Source organism: Pundamilia nyererei, unplaced genomic scaffold (genome assembly GCF_000239375.1).
Source record: "Pundamilia nyererei isolate P.nyererei 1_Seehausen unplaced genomic scaffold, PunNye1.0 scaffold00251, whole genome shotgun sequence".
Classification (NCBI taxonomy): Eukaryota; Metazoa; Chordata; class Actinopteri; order Cichliformes; family Cichlidae; genus Pundamilia; species Pundamilia nyererei.
Window position 1 is genome coordinate 472,052 of NW_005187652.1, and position 12,812 is coordinate 484,863.

The 12,812-nt window shown below is 39.2% G+C and overlaps 1 protein-coding gene across 1 annotated transcript in view; it reads right to left on the reverse strand.

The window, feature by feature from the left end:
- The window catches only part of kcnq1.1 (potassium voltage-gated channel, KQT-like subfamily, member 1.1), a 44,397-nt gene that overhangs the window by 10,730 nt on the left and 20,855 nt on the right, over positions 1-12,812 (reverse strand). Inside the window, exons 6-10 of the mRNA XM_005749626.1 lie at positions 9,126-9,266; positions 4,275-4,385; positions 3,719-3,814; positions 3,412-3,528; positions 2,167-2,305 (exon numbers count right to left, since the gene is read on the reverse strand). Of these exons, the coding sequence (XP_005749683.1) occupies positions 2,167-2,305; positions 3,412-3,528; positions 3,719-3,814; positions 4,275-4,385; positions 9,126-9,266 (604 nt within the window). The remainder of the gene's footprint in view (positions 1-2,166; positions 2,306-3,411; positions 3,529-3,718; positions 3,815-4,274; positions 4,386-9,125; positions 9,267-12,812) is intronic.

Below are 12,812 nucleotides of genomic sequence, written 5' to 3' on the forward strand. Positions count from 1 at the left end.
AGGCATAAACACAAAGAGAAAAAAGACACAAGCAAGGAAGTAGGCAGTTAAGTTGAATGGAAGAAGCACAATAAGAATTAAAAAGAGGCAGAAAGACTTAAAATGTAAAAAGAAATACCACATCTGCAATACACCTGATAGTTCCGTTTATTATGAACTGAAAAACACTGATGGAAAATTACTTTCCTTCAGTTTTTCCACTCTTGCTATCAAAATTATAATGACTTGTATCTATTTTATGTAACCACATACCCAGTGAACAGAATTATGAGGAATAAATGCCCACACAGCAGAGATAACCAACAAGGTTAACGCAGGGATGAAATTGTTCAATGCAGAAGACAGGATACGCTTTTAGTGTAAGCTGACAACTCTGTAAGGAGCTAAGCACTTGAGCCAGCATCAGTGCCTGCATCCCCTCACCCCAAGCATACAACAGATGGCAATGTAGCAACTTAGTAAAAAATGGACGTGTTAAAAGCACCATGCTGTAAATGTAAGATGTGCAGTAGACCTGTAGCATCAGAGATCGTGAAGTGCACAGACATGCATAGAACCGTACAATGGTGCAAATTAAATTCTGCCCTTGTACTGAGAAGTGAGTGCAAAGCAAAACCATTGGCACTGTTGTGTTGGTGGTGCTGCAGTCACCCATGTAAGCAGCTTTTCACATTACCAGATTGTGTTAAAGAAAGAGGTTATATAATGAGGGCCTGAAAAGAGTAGCATCCAATTAGATGTTTATATATTATGGATGTGCTAAAACTATCCATATTTATCTTCTTGAAAAAGTAAACAGATGGTCCTCTCCTGTGTCTTGGTTGGTCAGTCTACTAGATCAGGCTATCCATTAATGTCCTTCATACAGCAGTGAGAGGAGTAATAATGATGATCTTTTGAAAAGGTATAAAATAGGCTACTCGGTGAGCAGAACAACATTAGGGAATACACTCTGAGAGAAATGAATGAACATGGAAAATGAACTGACAGGGGAAAAAAAATGAAAGAGGCATTTTCAAGGATGATATTGAATTAGTCAGTATATGTTACTTCAGCAAAAGTTCCACAGCTTGTTTTTTGATGAGAACAGCTCAAATATTCTCAGCCCCAAAAGGCTGCAGCCCCCACTCTCCATGACAGGATGTTGTAAACCAGGAAGTTAGAAAGTGGGGCATATGATATTTTGGAAAAGTAACTCACATTCTGATTTGTTTGTATGTAGGCTTTAAAAGGCCACATAGTCCCTTGAATGAGAAAATCTGTGACTACACTGACCACAAGAATGGGAGCGTTAACATTAAAGGGTTTAAGGTGACTGCTGACTGCTAAAGTTGGCCACAATCTAATTGCATATTAAATTGTGTCTGTGCAATGCTATGCAGTGTGCATGCTCCACATGCTCCACAATACATTTAGTTCAATTTGACTAATGTTAGATGTGTTGAGTAGTTTCAAATGGCTCTTAAATACTAATGCAAGGACAGTGTTTCATTGTACTGTCTAGCTCGTGATTCAGGCTGTTTTCAGGAACATTTCTATCATTTATACGTTAAAGTAAAATAATGTAAAAAAGTCATTCAGTGTCAGTGAAAAGGAAAAGGGAAAACTTTGACCTGCTGGTGGCACTACTCCTGAGCTATTAGAAAAGGTTTGATTTGAAGTATTTAAAGTGAACTCATCAAAGTAGTTGGAGTACACAACATAATCTTAAGTGACACTGACAGGATGCAGTATTGATTTGAATACCTTCTTTATTTGACTCCTAGTTCTTCATCATTGAATCAGCAGCACTGTTTGTTGTGCAGATTTTTACAAGTTGAGCAGAGGACCCTTGCAGTTCATACTCATCAATGCAACCTCACGTTATATTCCTGCAATGTGCTCATCTATTTTTAATGTTTGGACTTTGTCCTCTTCACCTACTGTGGACAGCCTTATATCTGCAGTTTAAATTCAACATTCTCTATTTTCTGTATCATGAAAGAATTTTTGGTTTGACACCTGAGCAGCGCTAATGAAATCTTTACTCATTAAGTGATGCTGTGAGTATTGATTCTGATTTGAAGGAAAGAACAGGCACCACTCCATATATCTACACACTTGCAACAAACATCAGTCTGTTTTCTTCTAGAAACTGTTCTTCACTCTTTCAATAGGTTTTAGTACCTGTGCCAACAGTGCTGTAAACATCTGAACTCATCTCCCTTCCGCTGTCAAACACAGAGTCGAAGGTGATGCTCGGAACTGTGGGGGAAGTTGGACCATTATCCTTGTCACTGCTCTTCAACTTCTTCCTCAACTTCACCTGTTCGAGAAAATGCAAACAGCTCAATGAAGTGTTTGGCTGCAACTTGAGTGACACTAAAAGGTAACCGTGTTCACCATGTGGGAAAAACATTTGGAGTTACATTTTGATTTTGCAGCCAAAGTCTCAACTGTCAAACGGAATTAGATTTAGCAGCCAACAAACCTTCGTAAACATAAAGGCATATCAGTCGCCAAATTACGTGATGTAATGATCTTCATAATCTGCCTACCTTTCTCTACCGCCACTCTCTGTTTTAAAAAGTGTGGAGCTGTCAAGCATTTAAATAATTTATCATTTCTGTTGATGATAATTACATGGAAATATAGCAGGAGGATCAGAGTCTAAAAAGAGGGCCAAAATAAACACTGTTACTGACTGCACATAAGCAACATTTAAAAACAGATGCATTAGTAGATGTATGGTTGGTTGCAAAGATGCTGAATAATCAATATCATTATTAAATTGCCTCTGGCTGTCTTACTTGCTGACTTTTTTCCCCTTGTCAGGCGTTTCTTGTTTGTTTTTATGTGTATCTTTTTAAAATCTGATATCCAGTCTTGTGATTCTGTTATACTACAGTAATGGATGATTTTCTTAAATCTAACTAGTTGATTAAGCCTGTCTGATAGTAGAGAGTGAGTGAGGGGGTTGAAACCCAATCTGACATTAATTTATGAAATAATTTACAATAATTCTGTTTATTTGTTTCTATTATTTTTTTCTATTATTACTATTATTTGTTAGCCATTACTAGTCGGAAAAGACTGACCTCTCTCATAAGAACTATGGTGTTTCCAGTATTTTTGCATCGATATCAGATATCAGATTTGCATCATTGAGTGCAGTCTAAACATCAGAAACAAGTTGCAGTATAAAGCAACACAATGCAGCACAGCAGACTACAGCCTTGACAGTGAGCACATAATAACTGAAAAACAAAAACAGCCTACATAAACCTTCATGGAAACCTTTGTAAATTTAGGATTTACAGTATTGCAGGGGTGTTGCTTCAGACTACATTAGTTGCACTTTGCCTGTGTCTAATAAACGGGAAACCGGGTGTATGAAGCAGTTACAGAGAAATCTATAAAATGATTACTAACCGATTTCTTGGGCTTGGGGGTGGATAGAGAAGAGGCAGGGATGTTTGATCTTTTTCTCAAAAACATCTTGAATGTGGCAGAATCAAAGTTCTCCACCGCAAAACATCTCCACGATGTCTGGAGGGGCATAAAAATAGCAATACGTTGGTTGGACAGGACAAATTTCATGCCAACATGTCTGCCATATAAGAAAAGAAAGAAAAGGTTACATGAAAGGATGGTCTCCATAATAAGACTGTAGCTCTGAGACAGCATAATCCCCCGGCTGTACTGAGCTACTGTTGGGAGTATTTTCTTGGTCAAATACCTGAATGAGACAGGCAGCTGCAGGGATCTGTCGGTTGAAGTGTTTTTGTCTTTGCTTCTGCTGCACCTTCAGGGCGAAGCCTGAGCCCAAGATTCCCTGTGAAGAAGAGCATAGCAGAGTTTTTTCTCATTATTCAGTTTTAACCACACACTTTCAGGCAGCTGCACGATCCGAAAGATAGAGAAAGAAGGAAGAAACAAAGAGAGATCCTTCATGATTCTATTCGGTTGAGAATAATTTATTTTTTCCCATTAACCTTCATAAACACGGAATTAGCAGATTTAAATGGGGAGATTAAGCGTTTTTATTTCTTGAACTAAACGTAAATAATTGGGGCTCTAAGTATTTGAGACATTTCATAAACCTTATTATGAATATTGAACCAAGGGTAATATAAAAAGTGATGAGGAAAACTATACTTGTCTAATCCAATTTTTCACCCAGTTTTACTGGGTTCACTGACTTACTATGTTTCTCAGCAAAGTCACTGCTGTTCTGTAATCCTCACGGCACAACTCAATAATATGGTTAGATGGAAATTTCTCACTGCACTTACTGCAGGCAGGGCAAAGAATGAAATGGCAAAGACTGAGAAACAGGAAGCAATAGTCTTTCCAATCCAGGTTTGTGGCACTTTGTCTCCATAGCCAATAGTTGTCACTGTGACCTAAAGGGAAAAAAAACACAGACAAGACAATGACGACAGTAGCATTTTATAATTAGCGTTCATCAAAATATACAGCTAGGGTATGTGTTTTTAATAAACCAAAGTATAGGACAGCTTAAATAATTACCTGAGGCACTAGATGAAAAGTTAAATGGGAACTACACACCTTCGGAGCGGGAGTCACAAGTTCGATTCCCACCCGGTATCCAGTAAGGGTCCTGGCTAGACCCCCCATGCTAAAAACCAAGTCCTGGAATGGCGCGGCTATGTCTGCAGACTGTCTGCAGCTCGGACACAAGAATTTCACTACATGTTGTACTCTGTATAATTGTGTATGTGACAAACAAAGGTTGTTTGTTTGTTTTTGTTTGTTTGTATCACAAACTGCTTTGTGCTATGTTCTGTATTTATATTGGACACACAGCTGGATTTTGGTGTTCATATATTTTGCTTAAGGACACCACTGGTCCCCTGAGACATGGCCGCCATTACTACATATCATCATCACTGGTTGAAAAATCTGGGGATCATCAAAGTCAGTAGTACATCCGTGGTCCCTGCAGATAGGCTAGAGCAGTTGCTGATACCACACTCTTGAGTATCTGCTGACTCAAATACCAATTTGATACCGTCTTTTCCTCGCTCTTCAGTAACTAGGCTGCTAATAATACATTTTTTGGAAACACAGCTGAGCTCCAGATGTCTCTTGTGAAACTGCAATGCTCATATTCCAGTCATTTCAGTGGATAGTATTATAACTTGTATGCACTTCCTGGAGACTTATTATCACTGCATCCCTAATTCTAACCACTACCCTATCATTAAAGGGGACCTATTATGCTTTTCCTTATTTTCTATCACATATATACATAGTGTTATCAAGGCTGGAGTGCTAATATTTAACACTGCTAAAGTTTTAAAGAACAATGTGTAAAGTAACCCTAAAAAGCTTAGGCTACAAACTGCTATAAACACTCTAAACACTACCAATTAGAGTGGATAGCTCAGGCACACAGGCACCAGGGCAACACTTTCTAATCTAATCTAATAAATTCTAATCTTTCTAATCGATCGAGTTACTCATTGCACATCTATTTCCATGCATGTGCTCAGAGCTTACTTTAGCATTAGCATTAGCATTAACTTGATAGTTTGGGCTAATGAACTGCACTTGGTACTGACAGGGGTTATTAGATTTGTACAGAAAATCATTAACTTTCTAAAGTATCCAACACTGACTTGATCCAAAAACAGTAGTAGTTGTTTTAGAGTACAGACATTTTCCTAGTGTGGTTGCAAAAAAACAGTGAAAGTACTGCTAGCAAACGGTTTAAAAACTGTATCATCACATCCACAGCTGAACCCACAATTATCTATTGACTTTACTTGACCAAATACTTTCTCTGCTTTGAGTCTTTAGTGCATTAGACCCTTCATTTCCCAATCCTCCAACTACAACTCTGATCTTTTCACCTCTTGGACTCTTAATAACATCTTCATGTGCTGAAATACCCCAAACTGACTCTCAGCGTGTGTGACAGCAGACCCAAATCAGATTAAAAAAAAAAAATCATGGGATCTAATGTGTACAACAACAACTTTCATTTCATACTGACACAAGTTATTGACTTTGCTGTGTATGTGTGAGAATGTGTGTGTGCGTGCATTTTTTAATATCAGAGTCCCTGAAGTTTCCATGAGGCCGAGTGGGTGGTGACTTATTGTCTGAAAATAAATTTTCATCCCGTGTTTTCTGCACTATTTGTTTTGCTGTTTGTATTAGCAGCCCACTGGATTTGCCCAAGGGGCTTCACACAACTCCTACTGTAACATCAGTAGTACAGATAAAACAGTCTATATTTGACCTTTCACTTGGTAAAAAGCAGCTTACAACAAGTCATGGTTTTCTGCAAAATCTTATTTGTGCCGGGATAGAAATGTCAAATCTCAGAATTCAGAAGACAATCATAATTGAATTGTTTCGGATCATTTCACTTTGACAGTTATTTCTAAGGATAATTTCACTAACATTTTACACGGGTTTCTGTTCTAGTTAAAGGGCGCTCGGCAGTTGCCCAGGACCCCAGGACACCTCAGGTAAGGACAAAATATTTTGTAATTAATTTTAAACATCTAAAGCACACCTTACTTTGAACAAATACTGGTCACTGTGCTCTCAACACCAGCTAGACAGACTGTTGAAGGGCACTCTACTGGGGCCTGACTCTTGCTGATATAACCTGCCGGCTGCTGCTTTTGCAACCGTGCAGATTATTTGCTCACACGGCTTTGTGTATCAGACATGAGTAAACACGTTCTTTACGTTCTATGCAAACATTACAATTTCATCCTCATTGGGAAAAATCATAATCCGGACAGATAATACTACATGCCCAGATATGTCCTACAGCAGGCCTTTTATGTATCTTTCAGTGACATTGTGGAGTCGAACAAATGTTCTAAAGTGCTGCTGTATTTTAGCTAATTCACAGTTTTATGAGTGTCTATCTAAGTCTTTGGCAGATCTTCTTGTATTTGGGAAATATTATGACATTATATATAATATATATTACATTATAAGGAATACTTTATGTCCTTAATCCTATTCAGTTGTAAAACAGCTAAACTGCATCACTAAATTTGACATAGGGTTGAATATTGAACTGTACGGCATATAATGGGGCAAAGTGAACCATAAAGCAAAGCAGTGACATTCTCATATTAATGACTTCTGTTATAGTTTCTCAGTATAGAACTCATAGAGATAATGTTAGAATCATATAGGGATGTGAACACTCTGGTTATGTTTTATACCACAATCCCAAACATGATTAAAACTGGGATAACTCATAACACAGATCAGCGAAAAGATACTTATTCACAGGTGAATCTGGTAGGTCCCCCACACACACACACACACACACATGCACACACAGAGCTGGCTTGAATCAGGTCACAAGCACACTGAGTGTTTGCTTAGGGCTCCATGGACAGCAGAGGGCCCCCAAGAGCACTTGAAATATTCCATAACATAGCTTCTCCAGTTTTTCTCCAAAAAGAAAGAAAGAAAGAAAAATGTCAGCAAATAACCTTAACATTAAGTTGATGTGCTTGCTTGTAGTGCAAATCCCTCTAGCCTGTCTGTCTTACTAACATAGCTGGACAGAGCATCTCTTGGTATGTCTGTGTGTTGCTTGTTAACCATTTCCATGGCTGGGTTCTTTGTCTTTGTGGCTGACTAAAGTGACAAGGCTTAGAAACTGCAATTCACACTTCACATGTGTTCATATGTGACCATATGGCTTCGTATGCACATTCGTGAAATGAAACATATGCTTTACAGCAGCAGCCTCTGCAAGGGCCAGTCCAGAAAATACAATGTAGGAGTATGATTGCACTCCACAAAAGCACCCTGAACTCGACAGTGATCATGTAAAAAAGGAAACTCTTTGCAAAGCCAGTGACTGACAATTACAATTGATTCAGTATTAGAATATAAATGCTCCTTAGCTGTGCATATGAAATGATAACAAAAACAACAAAACAAAAAGTCATTCGTGCAGCATTTCATTCTCATGTGTCATCTTGAGATTGTAAAGAATATACTGTGTGAAAAAAATTGTGTTTGTTTATCTCATACTTTTCTGTATAAGTATACTCAATTGTAGATGAACAGATTGAGCAAATTGTTTGCACTGTGCTGACAGGTGGGACTGTGTGGCAATCTCACACAGCGTGCATGGCTTATGGGTAAATTAGGAGGGCCCCCTTAGCAGAATTTTCCTCAGAGCCCCAGGCAAACTCTGCTCATGTTTCTGTCATTTTAGAGAACATTTCAATAACTTACTTTCATTTTCTGGAGACTTTCTTCAACCATCATAACTGCTTGCCAAATCCCAAGACTCAACAAAGAGACTATTATAATTTTCCTTTTTTTGTGTGTCATACACTATATTGCCAAAAGTATTCACTCACCCATCTAAATTATTGAATCTAGGTGTTCCAATCACTTGCACGGCCACAGGTGTATAAAATCAAGCAGCAAGACATACAGACTTCTTTTACAAACATTTGTGAGCGAGTGGGTCGCACTCAGGAGCTCAGTGATTTTCAGGATGGTACTGTGATAGTCATAGTCATGAAAATTCCTTGCTACTACAGTCAACAACAACAGCAACTGAGCCACAAAGTGGTAGGCCACGTAAAATCACAGAGCGAGGTCAGTGAACGCGCATAGTGCATAGAGGTCACCAACTTTCTGCAGGCAGTTACTACAGACCTTCTAAACTTCATGTGGACTTTGTTTAGCTCAAGAACGGAGCGTAGAGGGAGCTTCATGGAATGGGTTTCCATGGCTGAGCAGCTGCATCCATGCCTTAGTCTGAGCCTTAGCTTCTAAGTGTCGGATGCAGCGATGTAAAGCACACCACCACTGGAACCTAGAGCAGTGCAGATGTGTTCTCTGGAGTGATGAGTCTGTGCGCTTGGCTCAAGTAGGTTTTGTTTTTTAAGAGTTGGGCTCAGCCCCTTAGCTCCAACTCTTAACAAATTTGTGGGAACGGGATGGCCCCTTCCTGTTTCAACATGACTGCTCGCCAGTCTCTCTCTCTCTCTCCATATATATGCTTTCACAGTTCATTTTTTCAATTGACATTATCATTTCCCTTTTTGTCCCAGGAGTCCCAAAAATGTGTGTACAATGATTTATGGCCATACACTATAAGTAATACAAATGCTTACCACTCCCCACCACAGGGCATCAGCATAGTTCCCAAAACCAGTGGTGCCACTGCTGTCAACAGCATCTTTCTCTGCCAGGTAGACAAAGTACGACGAGAAGATCAGGCTCAAAAAGCCAATGTATAAGGTTGTGATCAGCTCCTGAAATACACATGCACAAAGACATTACATATTTCAAACTCGGACATGTGACCATGTTAGAGAAAATATTAAGTAATATGAGGTGTGAATTTATGTATACTTTCTGGCAAAATGCATCAGCTAGCTTACCAGTCAGCTGCCTGTAGCTCGATGTGGCTGTGTTTGCTAATAACATGACATATGGATGTGAATATTCATGTAAGAGTGCTGGGTAAATATGATGATTAAATTTTTCCATTGGAGCATTTTGCTGCCTGTGCGGGCTTGTGTCATTCAATAACCAAAAGTGAATGCAAAGCTGTTCTTAATCATGCAACCTGTCATTTTGCCGCTAATTTTCGGCACCAGTTCTTTCAATCGAACATCAATTGGATGGGATCTTATTTGAAAACTGCCATCTGAAATTTGATTATGACGCTCTATCTCAACCAAAACTGTGCGACTCTATTCAGAATAAGTGGTTTTTGTTTTTTTTTTGATCAAGTGAAAAGCCATTAAAATGCTCATGGTATTCTTGGCCTGAGCAAACACTAAAATGTCTTGAGTTTTAAAGGGGCCATAAGTGCTAATGAGTTTAAACTGAAAGTAAATTCAGTAATAATCAGTAATCACCGCAGGGGTGTTGATTGAATTCAGATGTGCGGTAAATCATCATAAATTACTTTGAAACCCAGACGTCTGATGTCTTCCAGTGTATTTATCATATATATAAAGCATCGTGTTGCAGATTCAATAAGCAACTGTCTACACTTTGCTCAGGAGGTCTACTTGGGTTTGGGGCTCTCTGTCTGAGTGTAATTAGACTACTGCTTTTTGAAAAAGCTCTCTAAGTGCACTCACCTACTACGTGATTTTAAACTGGGTTCAACTACTCAAAGTGCCAGAGCGCTACCTGATAAGTCAAAATTTTATTCGTGTCTCGGCCCAAAACTGTCACTCTGAGATTGCGACACAGAGAAGCAGCAGCAGATGTAAGCATCCTAGCCTTACATTGCTCTAAACAAACGGTGCTTACGATCTCCCAGTAGTCCACATTTGCACCTGCATTTCCTCATTTCATCACACATTGTTTTTGGGAATGTTTCTGGGCATCAGACCTTTGCTAGTAAACACCTGACAGAGCCTCTATAACACCTTCAAGTCATCCGTACTGCTAGCAACTTGATTCTTGGAAATAACAGCTTTTAACGCATTCAGGTACATTTTCCTTGAGCTGCTACCTGAGGTTTAGTAGATGTGTTGCTGTCGCTGTGACCTGGCAAACACATTCACGAGATGTGTGCCTCCCATCTGCCAGTATCAGCCAGGAGCAACTGTGCAAATTGTGTTTAGAGCCACAGGCACTAGAATGCCACTGTGTGTGTATGTAAATGCCGTTATAACACAAGGATTGGATACTGATTGGAGTGAATGAAACTCCATTGACTTTAAAAACTCCAGCTGTTAACACAGAGGGGGCTGCACTTTCATGCGTTTATGCGAGAGTCTAGCGGAGCAAAATATTCCTGCTCTGTATAACACCAAGAAACTCACAAAGGAACATATATTATATACAATACACCAGAGACCAGCTGGTTGATGGCAACTTGACCCCTACTGCACTGGCTGTTGTGAGAGTACACAATGTATTTCCCTTACGGCTGTTGGAGTTGTGTAGAGCCTTAGCAGAAGATATGAGAACTATACCAACAGTGGCTGCAGTGCGAGGTGAAACAAAAATAAAGCATGGATGTGATGAGTGTGGTTCTCATGGAACAGCTCCCTCTATGTTACACATGATGACTTCTGATGCCTGCAATCAGGACTGAATTTAGCCAGGCCTCTCCTAGAGTCAGTCTCACACTCATCCTCTCCTTTCAGAGTCTATTTAGGAACAGCCCAGCCAGTGTGTGAGTGGAATTGGGCAGTGAAACCCTTAAATGGTCTACATCAGTGAAGGCTTGTCACTCTCAGCTAGCAGGGTTTGGAAAATTGAGAAAACCTGAAATGAGTCCCACATGGTTTTGCGTGCTGTGGGTGTATTCTATGCAAATTTGGGGGGTGGGGGAGTTACAAGATGATTAAAAGGATTAAGAAAGAAAAAGAAAGCCACGATTTATAGTTAGGTCCACAGTGACACAATTTTTTGTAGTTTTCCCTCTGAACACCATCACACTGGACTTTAAATCAAACAATCAAGATGGGATTCAAGTGCAGTCTTTCAGCTTTAGTTCAGGGGGCATAACAAAACATTTGCATTAACTGTTTAGAAATTACTGTCATTTTTATACACAGTTTTCTATTTTCAGGGCTCAAAACTAATTGGTCAAATGAACATGGGTAATTTTAAATCTCGTGATTGTTTTCAGTACACGGATGAAAATCCTTTGAATGACGGCTTGAAGTCTAAAACCCATGAACATCACTAAATGCTGTTTCCTCCCTTGAGATGCCCTGTCGGGCCTTTACTGCAGCAGTCTTCAGTTCCTATTTGTTTGTGGATCTCTCTGCTTTCAGTTTTGCCTTCAGTAAGTGAAAAGCATGCTGTGTTCGGTCGAGATCAGGTGACTGACCTGTCAGTTGAATTTCTTTGTCTTGAGAAAGTTTTGCAGCTTTCTTTGGGTTGTTGTCTATTTGTAGTCTCAATTTGCAATCAATTTGCAGGATTTAGCTGAGTAGAGAACATTTGCAAGCGCTTCTTTCACCAGTCACATCATTGATAAACACTAGTGACTTGGTTCCACTGACAGCCACACATGCCTGTGCAATATTACCTTCACCCATGTTTGACAGATGATGTGATATCTTTCAGATTTGTAATAAGCTTCTGAGCTGTTCACTTATTTCTCAATTTGTTTCTCTTGCCATCATTCTGATACCAGTTAATCTTAGTTTCATCTGTCCAAGGATTTATTTTTCCCCAGATCTTGTCAATTTCCTTTAGATGTTTTATGACAAAGTCTAATCTGACTTTCCTTTTTTGGATTGCAACCAGCGGTTTGCACTTTGTTAGAAACTTTTGATATAAAAATGTGCAGTCATGAAGGCATTTTGGCCAGATGTTGTGAAGGTGGAAAGAATACTGTGATCCTCTACTTTAGTCGTCTTCCGTTGTCGTCCTGGCACTTTGTTATTGCTGAGCTGGCCGATGCATTAATTCTTTTAAAGAATGCACCACTTTTGATCCTTGGATCTCTGAATGTTCCTTTTTTATTACTCCTGCACAAAGTAAACATTATTCTAATCACTCTAGCTGCTGGAGAAATAAAACACTTCCACTTGTTTTGGTCTTGCCCATTGATCAACACTTTTTGGGTATCGATTCATTCTGAGTTACAGATTATTTTTAGTATGCAACTTCCTTTTAATTGGGATGAACTTTTGTTTGGATATTTATACTCAGTGAATGTAGATAAAATGCCCAAGCTGTTGTATGGTATTCTGAGTCTGGCTGCCCGTAAGAATATTACCAAGAAATGGCTTAGTGTGAAAATTCCATCACTAAATGACTGGTATGAGATTGTTTATGGGATGTTTAAAATGGAAAGAATTACCTTCATTAATAGA